General features: G+C 35.1%; 5 protein-coding genes across 5 annotated transcripts; 1 reads left to right on the top strand and 4 right to left on the bottom strand.

The window, feature by feature from the left end:
- Positions 1 to 158: 158 nt before the first annotated feature.
- LOC106310391 (VQ motif-containing protein 29) lies at positions 159 to 791 on the bottom strand. The gene has a single exon (XM_013747624.1). The coding sequence runs from the start codon at positions 714 to 716 to the stop codon at positions 300 to 302; it is 417 nt and encodes a 138-aa protein (XP_013603078.1). The 5' UTR covers positions 717 to 791; the 3' UTR covers positions 159 to 299.
- A 3,241-nt stretch (positions 792 to 4,032) lies between these two features.
- LOC106307185 (putative glycosyltransferase 7) lies at positions 4,033 to 6,315 on the bottom strand. Its single transcript, XM_013744059.1, has 3 exons — positions 6,296 to 6,315; positions 5,984 to 6,076; positions 4,033 to 5,593 (listed from the first exon to the last, which is right to left on the bottom strand). Exon 3 carries the CDS (start codon positions 5,578 to 5,580, stop codon positions 4,234 to 4,236), a length of 1,347 nt encoding a protein of 448 aa, XP_013599513.1. The 5' UTR covers positions 5,581 to 5,593; positions 5,984 to 6,076; positions 6,296 to 6,315; the 3' UTR covers positions 4,033 to 4,233.
- A 2,333-nt stretch (positions 6,316 to 8,648) lies between these two features.
- Positions 8,649 to 9,620, bottom strand: LOC106311245. Its single transcript, XM_013748456.1, has 3 exons — positions 9,482 to 9,620; positions 8,989 to 9,102; positions 8,649 to 8,851 (listed from the first exon to the last, which is right to left on the bottom strand). Exons 1-3 carry the CDS (start codon positions 9,581 to 9,583, stop codon positions 8,750 to 8,752), a joined length of 318 nt encoding a protein of 105 aa, XP_013603910.1. The 5' UTR covers positions 9,584 to 9,620; the 3' UTR covers positions 8,649 to 8,749.
- A 1,993-nt stretch (positions 9,621 to 11,613) lies between these two features.
- On the bottom strand, positions 11,614 to 17,199 carry LOC106311932 (DNA (cytosine-5)-methyltransferase 1-like; the record flags this gene model as incomplete). The annotated part of the gene is given in 11 exon segments (XM_013749274.1): positions 11,614 to 11,930; positions 12,032 to 12,250; positions 12,334 to 12,495; positions 12,571 to 12,849; positions 12,966 to 13,163; positions 13,236 to 13,383; positions 13,469 to 13,580; positions 13,668 to 13,863; positions 13,975 to 14,139; positions 14,245 to 15,727; positions 15,810 to 17,199. Coding segments are annotated over 11 exon segments (4,499 nt in total), but the record flags the coding sequence as incomplete, so codon positions are not given.
- Positions 17,200 to 22,177: 4,978 nt separating this feature from the next.
- LOC106309272 (glutathione S-transferase T3-like) lies at positions 22,178 to 22,792 on the top strand. Its single transcript, XM_013746316.1, has one exon. It carries the CDS (start codon positions 22,178 to 22,180, stop codon positions 22,790 to 22,792), a length of 615 nt encoding a protein of 204 aa, XP_013601770.1.
- The last annotated feature ends 123 nt before the right edge of the window (positions 22,793 to 22,915 follow it).

Raw genomic sequence — 22,915 nt, 5'->3', positions numbered from 1 at the left:
CTTAAATATTTTTTTAGTCTACTGGTATTATTAGTGGAGTTATAACCCTAAAACATTGAGTTCGATGAACATGACTCTATCATCATCAGCCTGTATCTGGTTTAGGCAGAGACGAGCTTTTTCTTCACATGTCGCAGCTAAGGAACTACTGATATCAATAGAGAGCGCGAAAAAGATTCATTAAAACAGATGTTTTGTAATGTAACAGTAACAAGTGTTCTCTCTTCTTATACATACATCTTTCTAGCGATAAATTTCAAGAATTGCAATCAATGAAAGCTTTTTCGTTTTCTTTTTTCCTACCATCTTGATAGATTCGCAGGACTGAGAAGAGGGAAAGCTTCCCAAAAACGAGATGATGAAGGAGACAGATCAAACGCCACTGGGTTCTCTTGAGTTGTTGTTTCATGGAAAATCTTAAGTGGCTGCCTAACCTCAACTAGACCGTGTTGCATCTTGAGTAGTGGCTTAGTTTCAACTTGATGCACCTGATCTCTCTCATGATCTTGTGGTGCGCCGGTTAGACTCTGAACCAACTCTTTGAAGTTCACAGGCTCGACTCGGTAAACTCTGGGATGCATTCGTTGAAGCGAAGCTGTTACGGGTCTTTTCCATGGCTTTGCTGGTTGCTTTCGTGTCGAATGGAGCGATGAGTTGTAGTTTTCAGATGATCTACGGTAATTATGAGAGAAACAAGGCTGTGAAGTAGCTTCCATTGCTTAAGAACTTTCTGTGTTTACAAGACAAAGATTTGATCAGGATTTGAAGATAAGTGTTTGTGATCTTGATGGCTTGTGTGTACATATATTTATATATATGTGTGTGTGTATGCGCGTATATATGTCAAACCTTTTTAAGCGTGGGTCAAGCGTTTTCTGATCTTCTTTTGCGGCTTAATCGGATTTGACTTTCAGGAGAATATTAAAATAATATCGTGTAATGCGGAATTGAATTTTCAACGTGTGTGTGCTTTGTTATTTGGTTTTTAATTTAAATGTTAGGTGGGAAAGCAATATGAATAACCTTTGGCTTTTACATGTGTTTTATTCAAGGTAAACATGTGTGTTATGAATCATATGACATTTATTGGTCATTTATATGACTTCTTAACATTGTTTTAACCAATGTTATTCGGGTGTAGAAGATGCATATTTTGTCTTTCTAAGCCTTTTTTTTTTGTCTTTCTAAGCTACAAATCGATCATAACCAAAAAGACTTTTAAAAATGATATAAACAATTACCCCCTCCATTCCTAAGTATAAGATATTCTAGGTAAAACACACTTATTAAAATTTTTATCTTTTATCTAAAAAATATTATTAAAACTATAAATTAAAACTATTTAACCAACTACAATTTAAAACTATTAAATTTGATTAGTTACATAGATTTTAATAAGGTTAAAAAATTACCTAGAAATATGAAAACATCTTACATATTAGAACATCAAATTTCTTCTAAACATCTTACATTTCGGAACGGATAAAATATCGTTTAGTTTAAATCATCCTAAATTAGTTCAAACCAGACTCAAATTTGTTTTGGTTTACTCAAATAACATAAGAGTGGATTATGACTAATTTAGTTATATTGTCTTGTCTATAACAAATGATAATATTTTTTCTCTTCAGTTTTTTTACTGTAAGCTCACTAATTTGTTTGATTTCCTTTTGAATAGATATTTTTCAAAGTCATTTTCTAAATAAACATATAAAATATAAAAATATGTAATACAAATATAAGATGTACAATTAATAAACATATAATTGTTAACGCTAGTCCTATGCAAAGTGTCTCCTTACCACCTATCTATTTGTTGAACCTTGTTTTATCTTATGTTATGTGAAATATTATCAAACAAATTATAAGAAAATTAATATCAAACACACTCATCTTATTACTAATTCGCTTTGGATAGATAAGTTTCACGAGTAAAATTATCTTAAAACCTCAAAAATTAAATTTGATAGAATCTTGATCTGCCCAACCATAAAAATAACCGAATTTGGGCTTTGTTATATAAATCTAACAAGAAACGGGGTCTTTCGGATTATGCCTATTTGGATTTCAAATATTTTGAGTTTAAGTTCGTTTGAGTTCGAACTTGTTAAAAAACCTGAAATTGTACATATCAGTTTATTTTGTATCATTATTATGATCAATTAAATCATTTTTGATATTGACATATTGTTTTATATTGCGAATCTAAACTCTAACTATTTATGTATTTTACTATAAATTATTACAAGAGTTGTATTATAAATTCGATAAATTGTGTTTTATTCTTCGTGTAAAACATGTATTCCATTAGAATATAAAGTGTGGAAGTTTGACTGCGTTTGCGATAAATTTTGTTGTCTCTTATATATAGTTTTAATTTATATTTGATTATTTAAGTTTCGTTAAATTTAGTTTGCTTATAATATAATTTTTAAATTGTATAAAAACACACACTTTTGTCAGAAAAAAAGTTTGGACTGACTTTGTATTTAATGACAGAAAGTTGAAATTGATTTTTTGTGAACACTTATATTTTTAAATGGTGAAAAGGGCAGTATAACATCAGGATTAGAAATTTTTCTCGAAAAGCCCGAACTCCTAATAACTCTGTTAGGGTCAGGTCGGGATTTAGAATATAAATCAAACTAGAGCTTTACCCGCACATCTATAAATGAATAGCTTTAATATAATCGTAAAAATTTTAAATATATGATTTATATTTTAATATTATATATAATGTAATTTTATAATCTTATTTTTTATGTTTTTTATTTGACATTATCGATATATTAAGATTTGTTTTATTCATTTTACTTTGTTATTACTTATTATTATATACTAATATAATTTTAATTTTGGTATAATAAATTCATAATCATAAATAATCAAATATAACCCCTTCAAAATATATCTTTTTAATTCTACAATTTGCATACAAAATATTTTTTTTAATTTATATAGTTACACTATAGAACAGATATTTGTTCAAGATCATTTATATTTCCTTGTTGTGTTTAAAAAATATCCATTAGCATCTATAATTTTAGTATATAGCATGATTTATAGGTAAATATATTTTTATGTTTAAATAATTTAGACTTATTATTTTAGTAGATATTATACATAGATTACAAATTTTTACCTGCCTTAATGGTGCATGATATTTTAAATGAATTTTTAAAAATAAAATAAGTTCATTTATCAATTTAATAGAATTTTATATTTAATTCATATAGTCATTCTATTTTAATATAATATAGACTGTAATTAAAAGTTTATGAAAATAACATACAAATTTTATTTTTTATTTTATAATAAAATCTTAATTAATATTAATTTGTCATAATATTATACGACTAATTACGAAATTAATTAATGCATTATTTTATAAAAATATTTTTTAAAAATTTATTAAGATTTGGTTAAATTTTTTTTGTCAACATAATTTTTATAATTAAAAATAAAATTATGACATTTTTATAGGTGAAGTTGTTATATGTGTTGATTATATAAGATTTGATATTTTAATGATGCCAAAATATCAATAGAAATAAATGAAATAATTTTCTAGGGAAAGTTAATTTTAGAAAAAAAATCACACATAAAAAGAAATTGTGACTTCTATTTTAATAGAATAAATTATTTCCGGGCAAACTAAGATCAAACTTAAATAGTGACTCATATTTTAATAGAATAAATTATTTCCGCGCAAGCCAAGATCAAACTTAAATACCTCCCTCGCAGGTAACCACCATTCTCTACTCACTTCTTGCCTTCTTGGGACACCTTAAATATTTACGGATTTTGCGAGAGTTTTGTACCGAGCCCAATTGACACTTCTGTATAGCTGGAGCCTGGAGAAGGGGCGAGATTTCCGAGGCCCAACAATATTTACAATGCACATTATATAAAGTATTATATTTTATAAAAAAAAGACTAGTGGTGATTGAGAAATCAAGTACAATCTAAAATACAGAGAAGTGATAGAAGACAACAAATCGAAGAATCCCACTCATCATGGCTCACTCTATGGAAAAGTAAAGAAAGTACAACTAAGATACTGTTTTCTTTATCTCATACGCCCTACAATAATCATTATATTACTCAAAAAGATCTCAAATCATAGATTATAATAGTAAACTCATATAAAATTATAAAACCACCATCTAAAGCGTTCAAAAACAAAATTAAACACACAACAAGAGCCACATAGGAAAAAATTCATTTAAAAAATCACCAGGGCTCATCAGGATAATCGAACGGTACAGGTTGAAGTGGGGAGGTCTTGCCTAGATCCGAGTGTACGAACCCATACCTACGCATCACTTGATTATCAGCAAAATTAATGGCTTTGATCATCCCATTCCAACACGTGTCACCGTCGTACATCGTATTGTGGTCCCCACTACAAGGCTGACACCCCGTGAAATGCGTGACGAACGGTCTCCGTTTACTCCCTTTCCCGCCGCTTTCTCCTCGCAGGAACCTCTCCTCTCGAAACGCAGCGTATCGCTCGCTCACTTTCTCGGCGTGCCTCCTGCGCAACGTGGCGTCCTCTCGTTCCATCTCGAGATACCGCTCGGTTATGTTGGCTAAACCCGGTACGATCTCCAACCAGTACCCTTCGAAATAATACTCTCCTTCGAGGTATATCTTAGGATAATACACCTCTTTGTGTTTAAACAGCAGATAGATCAGAGCCGTCTGATCGTCCGATTCCGGAAACAGCTTATCTTTAAATATCGACCGTTGGATCTCTCCCCACTTAGCGAAGTCAGGACTCACCGGGCCCATGCTTGTCCACGTGTCAATCAGCTCCATCGACCACTGACAGTTCCTGATGAGGAAAACGCCGGCGTTTAGCGCCGTCCAGCTCCGATCATCGTAAACAACTCCAGGCCAGCCGTGAACGACGAGGTTATGGTTACGGTAACGGTGAAACGGCGGAGTGAAATCCATGTCGGTGAAGAGAGCATCGGAATCGACCCACCAGATCCACTCCGCCTCCGGGTGAGCAATCATCGCCGCTTTAACCGCCGGGAGCTTCGCCCAGAACGATTTCATCTTCGGGTGGAGAAGCGCGTTGCTGTAGAAGATGTCGTGGCCGTGGATTCGGCAGTAATCGACTTTGTTCTTGAAGAACCGGAGCAAGAGATGGTCTCCGATCGGGTTTTTACACGGACCGGATTGAGAACCGGTTATCATAACCGTCCGGTTCTCGGATCCGGGGATGAACGAGGGGTGTAGCTCTAACCAACGTTTTCGCTTCTCGTCCCAGTTCTTAACCGGTTTTTCGATTGTGTAGGATAGATCCGGGTCGTCGTAGAAAACCGGGTCGGTTGGATCGTACCGCATATCGATTCCGCGAGTGCATTTGGTGGAGCCGTCGGTTTTGTCGGCGGAGAAGGTGAGGTTTGGGGAGTTTGAGAAGGAGAAGAAAGACCAGACGAGGATGAGAGACATAAAAGCTCCGCCGAGGAAGAGAACGACGTCGTTGAAACAGATGACCGGTCTGGCTCTTGCTCCGGCGTATTTTGCCATCGGAGATGATTGGAAATGCGATGCCTCAGGCGAGACCATCCACAATATTTACCTGCAAAAAAAAATATGCAATATTTTTTTAATTAAAAGGAAATAACTTTTATTTTATTTTCCAATTTAACATTAATGTGACATTAGTCATTCGGTTGATATATTACTTAATTGTTTCAGATTTCATAGAGTCAATTGAAATTCAATTTATTCACATTTATGGAAGATTTGTTTTCGTTTTTGAGTGTTGGTCTTTGTATAAACCATTACTCAAAACAGTATACGGTATTAAATTTCTATACTTGAACCAAAAATCACAATCTTTATCGGATCTAAGTAAGTGTATAAGTGATTAGAACAAATCTTTAAGCAATTAGCAGAGATTTAATCAAACCGGTATACTAAATAAGAAGAATCACAAACAAAATCTGAATAAAAATGGGGACTTTACCTGAAAATGAAATTCCAGAGAGGGAAGAAGCTTCGAATGTGAATTTTTAATTTTTACTGGGAATGAAGAAGAGAGAGTAGTGATACTATGAAACTTGAACCCAAGGTGCGTTGGGCTAGTGGTTTAGTGCTTGGAGTAGGTTCCATTGCACCCCTAGTTCGATTCCCATGGGGAGGGGTGCTTTACGCCATGTTATCGGTATCAGCGCCGGCCGGCCCCGGGCCTGGGGTGGGACTAAGGCCGAAGGCCCGAACCCATCCTAGTCTACAAAAACAAAAAAAAAAAAAAAAAAAAAAAAAAAATACTATGAAACTTGAAAGTAGGGGGAAGGGCCATGTGAAACTTGCAAGTCCTTGTTTTGCTTCTCACTCAGACACCGACAGTGTTTAACGACGTCGTATCTTTTCTCGGGATCCAGGGCTCATGGGCTGAATAAAGTGTTTTGGCCCGTTGGATTTATATATAAGTTGATAGTGTTTTTTGGTTCTTCTCCTGTAATTTTAACCTCAGTTTTTTTTTTTTTGGGTAAAAAATTTATTTTTTTATTTTTTATTTTTTATTTTTTATTTTTAACCTCAGTTCAGCTCATTCTAAGGTAAAAGTTTTTTTATAACTTATCTCAGACTGAAATTCTCAGTTAAGCTTATTAATTACATCATCTATATTTGTATACCATCAGTTTAGTTTTTATTTTTAGACTATAATGCACATACTACCACTTAAAACTTTTACTGCTATTTTAGCAAAAAAAAAAAGAGAACTTTTACTCCTTTGGCTACAAAAGTTTGTACTTTGCAGTATCCCACACCAGTTAAGTGCCGCCAATTTTTGACGATACTTTAGGTAAATTAAATTACTATTGCACCCGCAATTCTCGGCTTACGGTGTTGAAAGTGATATGCTTCTTTTGATTAATTTGGTTCGACCTGTTGATAAAAAATGGCTTATCATATCATATTATATTGGAGCTAGATAGTGGTATACTTTTATATCGTATTCCCAATCCCTAATCAGGGCTGGTCACAATTATTCGTTACTTGCTTTATATCCGCTACTTGATCCATACTTGCCTTTTTTTTTTCCAAGTACTCGTCGTTGCCAAGTCAAGTATCAAGGCATTGAGTTTTGCTACTTGCAAGTACAAGGCAAGTAACAAGTATCACAAAAAAAATTACGACTCGCTTTGATATTATTCGTTACATGTTTTACGACTAAAAATGATAACTAAACCATAAAAACTAAAGCCCTAAACAAATATTTTTTTGTTGTAAGAAGTAAACAATATTTTCTTATCGAATTCCATATTATATTAGGTGCAAATATTTTATTTAAAATAATTTTTTTGTTTTTACCAAGTCGAGTAAATAAAATAAACTCTCGTAACTTTCTCTCGTAAAATATTATCTATCAAATAAATTTTAGAAATTTGGAAATATATCCAAGTAAATATTATTTATCAAATAAATTTTAGAAATTTGAAAATATATCCAAGTAATTAATAAATATTTGTAAGTAGCAAGTAATCGAACAAGAAAAGTAACATATATTTGGACAAGTACTCGAAATAACAAGTACTCGTTTCTGACAAATCAAGTACAAGTCAAAAAATTTATTACTCGTTCAAGATAAACCAAGTATCAAGTATACGTAAAAAAACAAAATACCGGTATTGCGCCCACCCCTATCCCTAGCCAGCGAAGACAGTCACAAAGAGCGGCATCTCTTTGCCCATCACAGTTAATGAGGAGGCACAAGATACGAAGCCGTTATACTAAAATAATCGGAATATTTAAAAACATATAGTAAGTTCTAATTTTATTATATGAATAATTATGGTTTTGTTATTGCACATGTCAAAGTGACTCGTGCCCAAAACATTGTTCATTACAAGTTATGCGATATGCGACTGCAACATCTGTTTTATGACAAAACTAGTAGCTAATATTTCAGTGATTTAAAATCACGATTTGCGACTAGTTACACGATCAGTCATGCAACATCAAAATGAAGCAACATGCAATCTGATCACACTATTAGTTATGCGACAATAAAACATCTAAATTTCTAACTAGGTTTTAATATGAGTATAGTCATAATTATAAAATATTTTAATTCTGATAAATAATTATTATAAAATTTATGTCATATTAATTTAATTGATTTGGCATTTATCAGAAAAGTATTATTGAGGAACTTGGTCTGGAGATTGCTTAAAGATGAATGGACATGCTCTAGTAATTAGTAACTGTGGTCTGGAAAGCAAAGGTACGATGATCCTCTTAGGCTTGCAGACTTACTTGGAAATAAAGAAAGCAAAGATATTTATAAACACGGGGCTTGCACCCCTGCTTTAGCTGTACTTGCGGAGGTAGCTACAGTCGTGAGTTCCTTGGCATGCTGATAAGAGGCAAGTCGATCAAGCTCTTGTACAAGTTCTCGACGAAGTTAGCCTTAGATGGATCAAAGCATTGAAGAGATAGCAAGAATGCCATCGGTAAGAAGAGGCTTAGCCGCTTGTACGCATATCTTCTGATTTGGATGCAGCAGCTACGCTCGTGTGTAGAGTGAGTCATTGACGTGACCATTGTGTCCTGTTCATTTACTTGTAGAGTTTTTTTTGGTTTGTTTAAGGTCAGAAACCACTTAAAATAAAACATAAACAGTATTAAGTTTTTGTTGATTAAGTTTTTATTGGTAGTATAGAAATATGGAGATCACAACAGAAATTGAAGGAACACAAGTTGAATATATTAATTATTGATTGGCTTAATGTTGTGGAGGAGACTTCTGAGTGTAGATGTAATCCAGGTGAGCACTTGACGTTGCTTTCATCAAACATTCCTCCGTTTCACATAGTGTTCCTATTTCCTTCAAATAGTTAAAAATGAATTTAGTTAATTTCTCAATTCATACTTTAAAAGCATTTGATTTACTATTCATTATATTGTGAAAAATGTATTATTACTAAATAATAGAAATCGATGGACATATAGTTAGAGGATTACTTTAACGACTGTATGCAGTTTCGGGGGAGGCGATTGGGTATAGATGTAGTCAAGATGAGCATCCAACGTCGATTTTATCAGACACTCGTTCGTTTCACACTTCTTCTCCGTCTCCTTCATACATTTAAAATCAATTTTAGTTGTCAACAATTTGATAAATAAAAAATACATCAACAAGATGTGGATCTAGTAGCTAAAACTCTTGGACCATCTAATAGAGATCTAAAAAGTTTTGTTAGAAAGGATTTACTCTCTTAGAAAAGTTAATTTAATATGTTTGGATTTCATCCTAGAAAGATGTATGAACGTTCGGACCCAAAACTTCTTAGTCTTTCATATTAATGTAACGTATACAAACAGAAAAATATTAAAACAATTGGGGTTTTCTATATGATAGATATGATATTTTCTCAGTTTCAATTTGGTTTTGTTGTAGAGTTAAATCGATATAATCAATAAAGTAAACAAAAAATCTAAGAAAATGAATATTCACCGTATCTTTGCTCTGGAGAGTCGAGTATGGACGGGCTACCGAAGCAGTAATCATGAAGCTGAGTAAAAGGGCTGCGAAGATTAGGATGTTACACATTGACATAGTTTTACTCTTCTTAATCTTTTCTCTCTCTTTTTAATGTTTTGTTTGGTTTGTGATATATACCGAGTGAAGAGTCAAATTTATAAGGGAAATTTATAAGGCAAATTTAGGAAATAATATATTTGGATGGTTAAAAAACACTCAAATCTTTTAATTTTGGTGGATATGCACATATTTATATTTAATACCTACTGATCAACTTTTAAAATGTAGATATTTTTCCCAGAGAGAGATATAGATTATTATTCATAAATCTATTCTATTAATTCAAAGTCCTATTTTTATCTAACTGATAAAAAATTATCACTTAAATTTTAAATGGTTTACCAAAACATATAACAATATTTGAATCACTAAATATGTAATAGTATTTAAATCATCTAATCTATTAAAAGTGAAGTACATTTTGTACTTAACCCTTAATTTTGCTCAATAATTATTTTTTTATGCCACTGATATTAAACATAGAGTTTTGATTTTTAATTAAATACACAATTTGCCTTATTAATAAACTAGAAAACTACTAAACCAACTATACAATTAATAAAACACAGCGTTTTGCCTCATTACTAAACCATACAATTAGAAACTGATACTAAACCAAACCATTAAAAATCATCAAACTAGATGAGCTGGTTTCCTACATATGCTAAGAAAACCATTGATAAAACATTGTATTAAATTGTGATAGTACCTTATTCTTGTATTACATCGCATATTCATCTTATAACACCACATGTTTTCTCAGTCTGGAGAATCAAAACACTTATATTAGATAGAACTTATCATTTATTAATTTCCTAAAAAAATGACATTCCTAAATCTAGCAAATCTTTGTAACAATCACAATATCAAATCATTCACATAACTAGCACAAGATTTTTTGGGTTTCTTATTTTGCAAATCACGTTTAAAATCATATCATTTAACCGGACTAACTTGTTTAGTATTTTATGGACTTGGTCCATTAAGATATAACTAAAGCATAATCCACATATATTGTGATGAAAATAAAGTTTTAACATTGTAATTAAGTTTTGGCCCATTTTAATAAATTAATTACCAAATAGTTATTTTTTTATTTGTCATGTTCTTAATATAATACATATCGTTTATATATCAACCCATCTATTTATAATTTACATAAGATGTTTTATTTTGAAAATTTTGAATTATAAATTTACATAAATATATAATTACATTATAAATAGGATAATGTAGTTAAGTATTACTAATTGACAAATATCTTATATAATAAATCGTTTTGATTTGTTTAATATTCCATCACAATATAAACAATCAACAACAAATTTAGAAATAATTACTTTTTCATGTTGGGTTTAATTTTAGTAATAAAATGAACCGAATTTATTTTGGGTTAACATCAATCTAAAAACTCAAAAAAATATGAAATAGTAACATCAATATTTAACATCTATTAAGTTTGAACATATATCCGCGCGGACGCGCAAGTTCAAAATCTAGTTATAACATGGTACGGTATTACTGTTCAGAAAAAAACATCCTGTAACAATAATCAAAGATTACAAAATCTTTGCAAACTATACAAAATCTTTATGTTTGGATTTAAACTATATGCCTTTGACATACGTCTGGATTGAGCATTTTATGTTTTACGTTTGGATTGAGCATTTAATGTTTTATAATTTAACTTTAAAATTTTAATATACCTTTTATAACAAATTCTTTTAATAGCTTTAATGTATAAGCACTATAACTAATCTAAATGCGAATTGTTATGTAGTAATACTGAACAATATAAATTAACAATATGACACAATATATAACATCAAATAACAAATTAATTTATGATAAATTTTAAAACATTTTCCATATATATAAATATCTATAGTTGTTGTCACTGATAAAAATGACTAAACAAAATTCAAAGGTCTAAAAAACTCCAGCTAATTAAACATTTTACACAAACATTTGTCTTTGTTACTTTTATTGACATCGAACATCATGTATTATTATATCAATTCAAACAGACGACGACATAGTGAAAGTGCACTGAAGCAAAGCTCTTTTCTTCAACTTATCTGAGCACATAATAATACATGATGTCTAAAATATTCAAGAGGATGATTATTACAGCGACTTAACTATAATATCAAACCGTGTTTGAAAAAGTTCTAATCGTTTGCCAAAAAAAAAAAAAAAAGAAGGAAACACCGTTCTAGTTTGTTTTGGGGACCTTCTTGAGTTGAACCGCTTCTTTGAGCTTCCGACCAAGAGCAAATGCCAAAGGTGGAGGCACTGCATTCCCAATCTGCCTATGCTTGTGTATTATGTTCCCTTGAAACTCATAGCTGTCCGGAAACCCCTGCCACAATTTTTTATAATACAACCAATCAATTTCATTACTTCGACTTTAGGAACAAATCAAAAGCTTCCGTCTTGACTAGGAACATAATATCTATATACCTGTGACCGGGCGCATTCACGGACAGTGATAATCCTGTCTTGGTCAGGATGGAAACACATCCCAACCTTACCCATCGGCTGAGGATCAGTGATTGATGTTGGGAAGTTACCTTCCCAATCTAATCTCCCAAACAGTCCTTTCCACTGGTTGTGTCGCTTCGCAGTGTTTGGCAGACACCATGGAATCAAATCTACCACTTGCCCTTTTGATAACGTCACCTGAAAATAGGGTAAACAAGTTGTAGCATTTAGCGTCACTGAACTATTCCTTTGATTTCCAGTCTGATATAAAAGACTCTGACCTTTTCTTCTGGGAGGTCACGCCAATCAGCACCTGGCCTCTTTGGGATTTTCTTACATCTAATGAGGTTCAGTTCGTTCATCTCTTTGCAGATGTGATCAGTGAGAACAATATTGTCTCCTCTTATCTCCTTTTGGAACCACGAGATTGGTTGAACTTTATACTGCAAGACAAAAGAATCATATGAGTTTCCTACATGTTGATACTTTTTTCTCCTGATGTGTGACATCATTCATACCTCTCTCTTCGTCTTGGATTCTCCGTTATCTACGGATGGAAGATCGCCAATTGTGTCTCTCACTGTGATTGGGCGGAAAGGTGCACCGTATTGAGTACTGCGAACAGCAGCGTAATGTACACCTTTAGATAGCGAGATTTTCAACTCAGGAACACCAAAAACATGCATCGGCTCAGGCCATTCGGGGAGAACCTCATCTGGTGCAGCTGCCCAGATGAAAGCTCTTTTGCGAGATTGGGAAACCCCATATGCACCTGCCTCCAAGATCCCAAATCTCACCTGAGAAACATCATATTTCACAGATGTTAAATTCAGAATTTCACATACAATATAACGGCATGCCAACGCAATCAAATGGAGAACAGGGAGCAGGAGACCACAAATGTGGTATTTACCTGGTAACCCATTTCGAGAAGAGAAGCCAGAGTAAGTTGGAACGTCTGCCCTTTGTTGAATGACACAAAGGTCCTCACGTTCTCCAGGAGAAAGTATCTTGGCCGGAAATAATCAGCAAATGACAAGAATGCTAATATCATTTCACACTGAACTTTGCTCCAAGAGCTTTGGTTGAACCGATTCATACCGGAGAATCCCTGAAAAATTGCACTGGTTAACACCTTTTCTTTCACTTATTCAACACAATTTGTAAAGACCAGAACATATACCTGGCATGGAGGGCCTCCATTGATGAAATCCACTTGGCCCGGCAGTGGCAGAGTACGTTTCTGGTCTTCATCAAGTTTCTCAGCGAGTTCATTAGCTTCTTTGGTAGAGATACATTCATCTTGATCTCCACATTTCTCCATTATAGCCCTATAGATAATTTCAAACAACAGTTCTCAACACAGAAAATAGCCACACTGGAAGAGAAAGTGTTTTATCTTTGTCGGTTACTTGCCTAAGAATCACATTGCAGTTGTCAACAAAAACTGTTGTTTCGGGATGGTTTTTTCTAAAAGCCTTCCCAGCTGGCTCTTCATACTCTATCGCCCACTTTGTTGCCGATACACCTTGTACATAAAAAGCATGCCCATGAATCCAACTTGTTGTAGGGTTTGATGGTTGATAAAGTTGTGTTTACTGGAGATAATACATACCTGCCTGTTCAAGTCCCTGAGACAGTCCACCACAACCAGCGAAAATATCTAGTGTAGCAAGACGCGTCTCTTTAGATACCTCTTCAGGCTTGTCAGTCACAGAATCAGTTTCAGTCACTAACCCCTTTCCCTTTCTCTTTCTTAAAAGTGCGTCGTCCTTAACAGTAGTGTACTTCGGCTTGATATTGACGGACAACTGTTTACAGGTCAGAACAAAGAAACACTTCAACTTTGTATCAGAAACAGCAATAATCATAACAAATGAGTTATATGAACACCTATCATATGATTTTAGAAAAATATGTACCTGCTTGAGAGAACCTTTGGACGGGTTATAGATCTGTTCACAGAAGAAGATATTCTCTGATATTGGATACTCACGGCGTGAGGGCATATCAATTTTCTTCCTTACTTCACATTTTCCCTCTAGAGCCTCTGGTTGGAGAACATCAGTGTCCTCGCTGTAATACAACTAAAACAAATTCCAAAAAAGGAAGAAAAAACAGAGTTAAAAAGATTGTAATAAACACAAATAAAGAAACCAGCAAAGCAACTTAATTTGAACATCACTATATACCTCTTGGATATCTGATGCATAGGCCTTCTCGTCAGAAACATCCTCAGGCCTATAAAGCCTTCTCACTTTAACCTCAAAGGAAGCCTTTCTAGATTCCTTTCTGACGATGATCTCCAGTATTTGACAAACAACGAATGGTCGTAAGCCAATGTTACGACCAGACTTAAATCTCCCATTAGCCTCCTTCGATCCATCTATATCTTCTGGTTTTACGTAGACATAATCATCAACGGAATAGTCAACCCCATTGGACGAAAACCCCGTCTTTGAAGCGTTGAGTTTGATCTCTGTCTTTTTCTCTTCATCGTCTCTTATCCTACATGAACTGCAGGATCCAGATGCACAGCCCATATCATTTAGTGGAAGGCTAAAGAAACCCCCTCTCTCAGGTGAATACAAACTCTTGCAGAAGTACTCCGTAGGCAGGTCCTTCGTTTTGCGTTCCTCTGCTCTCGCCCGGTCAAGCTTGTCCGCGGTGGTATTCTCTTTCCTAAACTGATGCCCCCATGGCCTTGATCGAATCTCAAAACTGACTGTTCCTTTTATCTCCTTAAGCGATACCGTCTTGCATTCATTAGTCAGGAATAGTTCCCTCTCGTTAGCAGCATTACCCAGAACAGTGTCACATCCTCTTTGTAAAAGTCTTCCATGAAGCATTTTGCAGTTGTTTGATTTTTCAAACATGTACTCCACAAAATAGATGACCTCAATTCCATCAACTTCCAACACGACAGCACCACCTACAGCCACTATTTCCCCTTCAACGAGAGCTTGTCGATAGAGAGGCTCACCAGCAGAAGTTTTTCCTAGAGTCTCGCCACTCCAACTTGATTCCGTTTTACCAGAAACGCCTCGAATTTTCTTCAAAGGGGTATGAGACTTTTCAACCTCCTCAACAGGTTCTGGTACAGTTTCCTCTGCGTCATCTTCTTCAATTTCGCCCTCCTCTTCAACCTCTTCCTCCTCGTTTTCTGCACCAACTGCCTGCACGGGTTCCTCTGGAGAGTAATTGGAGTAAAACTCTCCCCAAATTCTGTTGATCAGACGAGTTGTTGTTGCTTGCATAGCTTTCCTCTTGGATACCACAGGTGCCATGCCTGCCCTTGGATTACAATTTACTTTAAACAAAATCTTCTTCTTCTTGATGGTCCATCTTGTGTTGTGCCTTTCGGCCCTTTTCCTTGCAAGATCGCTAACAAATGAACACCTCTGGATATCCTTTTTAGGAAATTCTGAGAACATCTGCAAAATAATTTGCCCATGGCCGACTAGATATCTATTAACAGCCAAGCGATCAGAAGAAATGTAAGCTTTATGGTTCTTCTGGAACTCAGACACCCTTTTCGTGACATCTTCAAATGAGAGCTTAGACATTCTAGTTTGCTCCTCTAGCAGACCAAAAATGCCTATCGTAACCCTAGCTGTTTTCAAAACAGGCTCAAACCAAGGGGCGTATTGCTTTGACGGCTTCCCAAGTCGATACCTGCATATACCCGAGACATCAGCAGAAGAAGAAGAAAACAATGCAGAAATATGGGGCACAAACAATAGAAAAGACAGCTTACCAGGCCACATCTGTTCGTATTGAAATTGAGATCGTTGAACACCCCCACTCAATCATCCATTCCTTTATTTGACTGAGGAAAACGGGCATCCCCTCAAGATCCTTCTTTGGCTGTCCAGAGGTAGAAGTATCAGGATCATCTAGACCAAACCAGAACCCACCGTCCTCTGCCATCAAACCAGATCCAAATACAGTCACATCAATATCCGCACAGGGCTTCATCGGGAGAAGCTCCAGGGATATGAACCTTGAATCGGAGTTGTACAGAGCCCAATTGTGCAGCATCCTGCGAGGCAGGTCCTCGTAGTTAACCTCATAGTCATCAGCAACTATAAGCTCATCTGCTTCGTCTTTGAAATTCTTGTAATAAGCTGGGAGCGGATAATCACCGGCAATCTCATCTTCAGTGGTTTTTACGTATCCTTTATTAGAAGCAGAAGCTGCGCCGTTGTTTCTTCTAGGCCGCTGCATAGTTTTCCTATCCTCTTCGTCTTGCATAATTTTAGCATATCTTTGATCCTCGTCAACCATTTCTTGATCAGATGTCAAGGCCTCGCACTTCGCAGCTTCAGAAACTCCGTCAATCCTCAGAACCCCATTAGAAGGTCTTCCTTCCATCAGAACAGCACCATTGTCAAGTCTACTATTCTCATCTCTAAGAGCAACGAGCACAGGAATCTCAGCAAAGCTAGCTTCATCTTTCTTGGCCGTCTCATCCAAACCAGCAAGCTGGTTATATATGAACTCTCCTTGACGTATAAGGAAATTTCTAATGACCAAGAAATCAGTAGAAAAGCACTTGCTTTCAAGGCTCATAGACCTCGAAACCGCCACAAGCAACTCATCAAGACTAATGTCAGAGTCCCCACCCGCAGACTTGGCCACTTTCTTATAAACCTCCACAGAAGCAAACGCCTTCTGATAGAAATAGTCATACATCTTCTTGTAGCTTGTAGCAGGCTTACCACAGTCATAATCCGCCAGCTCCGTGGAGAACCAAACCACCAGGTAGCCATCATCATACCCAGAGATACTCCAATTCTCCACGCGTCCAAAGCCATCACACTTCACGCCTTTGGCTTTCTCCTTGTCAGCGCATTCACCAGAAGGTAAGATAACGCCAGTGACGAAAATGTCACCGATCTCAACCATCGCCACAGGCTGCGGGACTCCATACGCGTCGTGCAAAATGAAATCAGTCAGCCTCCTGGTCTGACGAGGCTCGTCGCCGCTCTGAGGAGAGGATGTGAAGTGCAGAGCTACGACCTCGTCCTCCACAGTCTGATGCTGCTTGGTTTCGACGGTTGCGGATTTCTCGGAGATGCGGACGGATTTCTCCTTGAAGTTGGTGCATGCCGCAGCGCGCCTCGGCCTAGAGTTCCGCGTGGAGACGTCGTCTTCGCCGTCTACTTTGATCTCTGGGAGAGGTCTCTTCTTTTGCTCCCCAGCCTTCGTTCCGTTACTCACCATCTCCAAAAACCTACACGTCAGCGAAAAAACACAGATAATTAATCGCCGCGAAACAAACAGTTAGATACTAAGAATCTAAGTTGAGATGTTGAACAATCAGAGTGAAATCTAGGGTTTAAGCATTACATGCGGCGAAAATCTCAGTTAGATCCTTCGAATCGAAGTTGAAATGATGAACAATTAGAGCGCTAGGGTTTTGAAATTGAGATCAAAAACAGCAGAAACTTGCTATTGACTAAAGATTCCAGGCAATTTCAGGTTAGATAGTTCGAATCTAGGTTAAAAACGTTGAACAATAGTTGTAATTAGAGATCGGAACAGTAGGAGACTTACGTTGAGCAGCGAAATCGAGAGGAGAAATGTGAAAGGATCCTGAGAGAGGTAGAGCGATTGAAGATAGGACGAGGAGTTTAGGTTTCGCTAATGGGTTATGGAGGAGGTATAAGAAGGAGAGAGACGAGCGAAAAGACGCGACGCGCGGCAACAACCGGCGCTAAAAATTTCTGTTCTAAAAGGGGAAAAAAATAAAAGACAAATCCCGCCTAAAATCTCTTTCGCGTCTCTTTAGGGCAGTCCAAAAAATCCGACAGATATTTGATTCCATTTACCCCCACGAAAAAATATCATAATTGATATTCCAGCATTTTTAGAGATATTTATTGACATTTTAAAAAACGGGACTTAACCCATAAGAGCACCCTCGCAAATATACCCACCTTGGGTTTCCTATTTTTTGTCTGATTTAAAATATATATATATATATATATTAAAAATAAACCAATCGCGGACCGTCAAGTGTCAGTGGGACCCGCGAAACAGTGCAAAATACGTCGCTTATTTCGCGACAAGAGACAACCGTCTCTCCCTTTTTGGTGAGCCCCACACCACCTTTTCCCCTAAAAATCCGCCTTGCATCCCGCGTCGAGGGTGCTCTAACTAGGCAAGTATGACGAGAAATCAGAATCTGAAGAACCAAACCAAATCCAATCTGAAAAAATAATATCAAACTCGAATCGAAATTAGTCAAATATCCGAAACGGGTTCAAAATTTTGGTATCTAAAGAACCGAAACTCTGAACCCGAATCGCAGTACTTCGGGTATCCGAATGTATTTGAAATAGATTTATATACCTGAATATATTAATAATGTTTTAGATTTAATAAATAAAATATATAAAATATTTTGAAGTTTCCAAAAATAATTGAAAATATATACAAATAATCAAAAGTAAATATCTAAAATAGTTAAACAATACTTAAAAGAATACTTGAAATATATGTTGATTATTTATGCAAATATTCTAGTCAAACCAATCAATACTATTAAATTAGGAGCATGCCCAATTGATAAAAGTGTGGTCCAACTATTTTAATACAATTATTAAAACCTCTTATTAATCATTTAAGATAAATATTATACAAAGAAAAATATATGTATGACTAAAAACACAAATATAAAAATTAAATTTCAACAAAAACGCAAACAAAAAATATACCCGCCCTTTTAAGGGCGGGTCAAAATCTAGTTTATATGTTAAATTTAGATATTTTGGCATACGTTATTCAAATTTATATGTAATATATTATTTTGTTTTTATATTTTGAGAAATTTAAAGTATATAATGAATTTAAATTTTTTTTAAAATAATTTAAACGGGTTATCGGAACTCGAACCGATATTTGTAAATATCCAAATGGGCTAAAATCTTTAACCCTGAAATCCGAATAGATCCGAACTGAACCTGAATGTGTACCTGAAAGCCCATCCCTATAGGCAACTATACTTTACAATATTTTTGCCAAAGATTTCATGTCAATTTTTTATTTTTTTATCTTATAATGTGCCATTAGTTATAGACTGATCTTATTCTGAATGATATATATATATATATATACTGATATACACTTCATTACACTGTTACAAACCATTGAGCTTATACAAAAAGTTGTAGAATTGACTTAATGTTTGGTTTGTGAAGTCTATGTCTCATGGAGGTACAAAAATTCTTCTTAAGTCTGTGGGATTGGTCTTTCCAATGTTCGATATGTCGTACTTTAAACTACCAAAATACGTGTGTGATAATAACAAAAGGAAAATTTCATGGGTGACGACATGGAAACAACTTTGTAAATTAAAAGATTTGTGAGGGCTCAATTTTTTTTGACATTGAAATCTTCAATCAAGTGATGCTCGAGGAACGAGCTTGTGTAGACGAGCTTGTGTATCTGGAATTTCCCATAATATCTGATGGTTCGAATCCTCAAACACAAATACTTTGAGCATTCATTATTACTTAACAATACATATTAAATGAATTTATTAGTAAAAGTTCTATAAATAATGATGATTTTTTAATAAATATTATTATTATCAAAAGAATTATAAATTATACTTATATATTGATACAAAAATATTCTTAATGAGAAACCTAAATAACATATGTTCTATAAAATTATGTCCTAATAAGAGATTGTTTTGGTGGCTTGCCCTCTAAATCGACCCAGCGTTGAGAGAATATTCTAGAATTGACTAGTGTTGATGTCGAGAAGTTGGGAAAGCTTTTTTTCATATCAATGTGTACTCTAAAGTTTGCGAGTTCAATGAGAAAACCCCAGGAGAAGCGTCTGATGATGTAATTAAGAACTTAAAAAGTGTCTTTGTGTAATACATTTTACATGTAATAGGTAAACAATGGTAACATATTAACTGACAGCTACCAATGAATTTATCCAACACTTGGATGCAATCATATGTCCACAACTCCTTTCATAACTATTTTAACTGCAAGAAAAATTATAAATAACCAAAAACTAGGTATAAAATATTTGTGGCTATAGTTTTACAGTTACGGATAGAAACAAAGTATCTACCAATATTTTAGACCAAAAAATTGTGGATGTTACGTGGATTTTCGTGGTTTTTTCTAACAACGTGGATTTTCATGGTTAAATAGCTAAAAATACACTTTGTACTTTTTGAAGAAAATGAAACACAGTTAGCCAGTTAAAACCTAGTTAATAATACAACTTAATAAAAAATAATGTTAGAAAACGATAATTGCTTGTTTTAAGAGAAATCAATTTTCTTTTTCTAACATTAAATTTTTATTAAGTTTTTGATGAACTAGGTTTTCAATCCAGTGATTTTGAAAAAAAAAAAAAATTTAGTTTGTGAAATCGCTATTATCAGTATTTTGTAGTATCTCAAATTGATTGCTATTATACTGAAAATTGTTATCATAAATGAAAATTGCTTGCTCTAGATACTATTGATAGTATATCATAGTTATAATACTAATATTATCAGTTTGACTAAAGTAGTAAAGTTTGTGGTTGAGTTTAAACAATAACTTGAGAGAAAATCATTAATGCACATGTAGAGAGAGATTTTCTAATAAGTTTCAAAGAGCATGTGGAACGAGGGTTTTTATGGGGTTCTTAGAGCATGTTCATTAGTGTATCTTAACACCGTAGCTTAGGAAAATTAGGTTTTAAAAAAAAATATTAAATGGAATTAATACAAAAGGCGTAGCTTAAATAACATACAGAAGGAACGCCCCTTAGTCGCCACGCGTCGCATCGCAATTGGAGAGACAATCGGTGTCGCTTGCGTTTCTTCTCTCTCCTTCTTCTCTTTAATTCTTTCGTGTTCTCTTTTCCTCTCCGGCGATATGGCGATTTTTCTCCTCTCCGGTGGATCTTCTCAACGAGACGGTGTATGTGTGGGTGGGTCATGTCGACGCTGGAAGACGGTGTCATGTCTATCTGTTGCTCTCGTCGGGGTAGAAAAACGGCGAGATCTCTCTGTCATGGTGGCTGTCCGAGAGGAAGGAAAACAATTACTGTTGCTTCGCCGGCGAATCAGAAGGTAAAGAAGCATGATGCATGTCTTTGATTGTGTTCCTTGATACTGTATCTTAAGAAGTAGAATCATGTTTGAATAATTCAATTAAGCTTGTCTTTCATTGCGTTTCTTGATCGATAATAAGAAGCATGATGCATGTCTTTGATTGTGTTCCTTGATACTGTATCTTAAGAAGTAGAATCATGTTTGAATAATTCAATTAAGCTTGTCTTTCATTGCGTTTCTTGATCGATAATAAGAAGCATGATGCATGTCTTTGATTGTGTTCCTTGATACTGTATCTTAAGAAGTAGAATCATGTTTGAATAATTCAATTAAGCTTGTCTTTCATTGTGTTTCTTGATCGATAATAAGAAGCATGATGCATGTCTTTGATTGTGTTCCTTCATCGTTAATCTGAAGAAGTAGAATCAAGTTTGAATATTTCAATTATGCTTGTCTTTCATTGTGTTTCGTCATCGGTATTTAAGAAGTTGAATCCTTTGATTTGTGTTGTTTTTTTGTGAGTTTTTGTCTTGAGATGTCTGAGGAGAATGAGATGGATAGAAGAAGAAGAAACATGATCCAGGTTCGTCGGACAAAACCCCCGCGATTCTTCAGACAGGTAAAACCTTTACTCTGTGGAATTGGATAAAGCATAGCATAAATATGATCTTTCTGGTGGTTTGTGATTAATGTTGTGTTTGATATTGGTGGTTATCCTCGTTTGAAATTAATTGAATGGTGGGTTAGCGTTTGGTTAGGTAATAAATAGAGGTTTAGGTGGTTAGATAGAAATGAGATTTTGGTTGTCTTGGGTAATAAATACAACCTTGTGTGATATGAAAAGTCTTGTGTGATGAATGGGTTGGATAAACGTCTTCTCGGTTTGGTTGGGTGTGATCAATGCGATTCCAGCATCTGTTCTCTCTATAAAAAAAATTGTCTTCTCCTCTATCTTGAATGCGTAAAAACCTTACCTTGTCCTCTTTCTTCTCTTCTCTCTTTCTCATCTCTGATAATTTCTTTCTGTCTTCCTTGAGGTTGCTTCCAAAATGGATTCTTATCCATTCTCGCAATCCTCTAAATTTGTTGAGCTATTAAATAGTCAGCAAAGCATCTTCTTTGGCAACAATGACGACAGTGTTTCACTGTCTTCATCACAATCTCCGTCTGTAGGCAATTTTGGAACCGAAGATGGTGGAGAGACTGGTACACAACGTAGAGAACGGCGGAAGTGGACGCCTAAGGATGACATTGTGCTCATTAGCTCATGGCTTAACACAAGTAAAGATCCAGTGGTGAGCAATGAACAAAGGTCAGACGCTTTCTGGACAAGAGTAATGGCTTACTTTGCGGCAAGTCGTCAAGATGGTGGATGTGACCAGAGAGAATCTAGGCATTGCAAGCAACGTTGGCACCGGATCAATGATCTCGTGTGCAAGTTCGCTGGAGCCTACGCAGCTGCAAGCAGGGAGAAGACGAGCGGGCAAAATGAGAATGATGTGCTGAAACAAGCACATCAGATATTCTACACTAACCACAAGCAGAAATTCCTCCTTGAACATGCCTGGAAAGAGCTGAGGAACGACCAAAAGTGGTGTGAGCAAGCGTCTGCTAAAACCGAAGGAAGTAAGAAAAAAACGAGTTTTTATCGAACGAAACTGTGAAGAAGGCCATCTCCGGTTATGGAACGATTATTTCAGTGACACTCCCACATATCCTGAAAATCTATTCAGACGACGATTTAGAATGAAGAAGCCATTGTTCATTCGTATTGTAGATCGCCTAGA

This window comes from Brassica oleracea, chromosome C8 (assembly GCF_000695525.1).
Source record: "Brassica oleracea var. oleracea cultivar TO1000 chromosome C8, BOL, whole genome shotgun sequence".
NCBI lineage: Eukaryota > Viridiplantae > Streptophyta > Magnoliopsida > Brassicales > Brassicaceae > Brassica > Brassica oleracea.
Note: the sequence above shows the minus strand (reverse complement) of the source record. Positions and strands in the feature narration are given on the sequence as shown.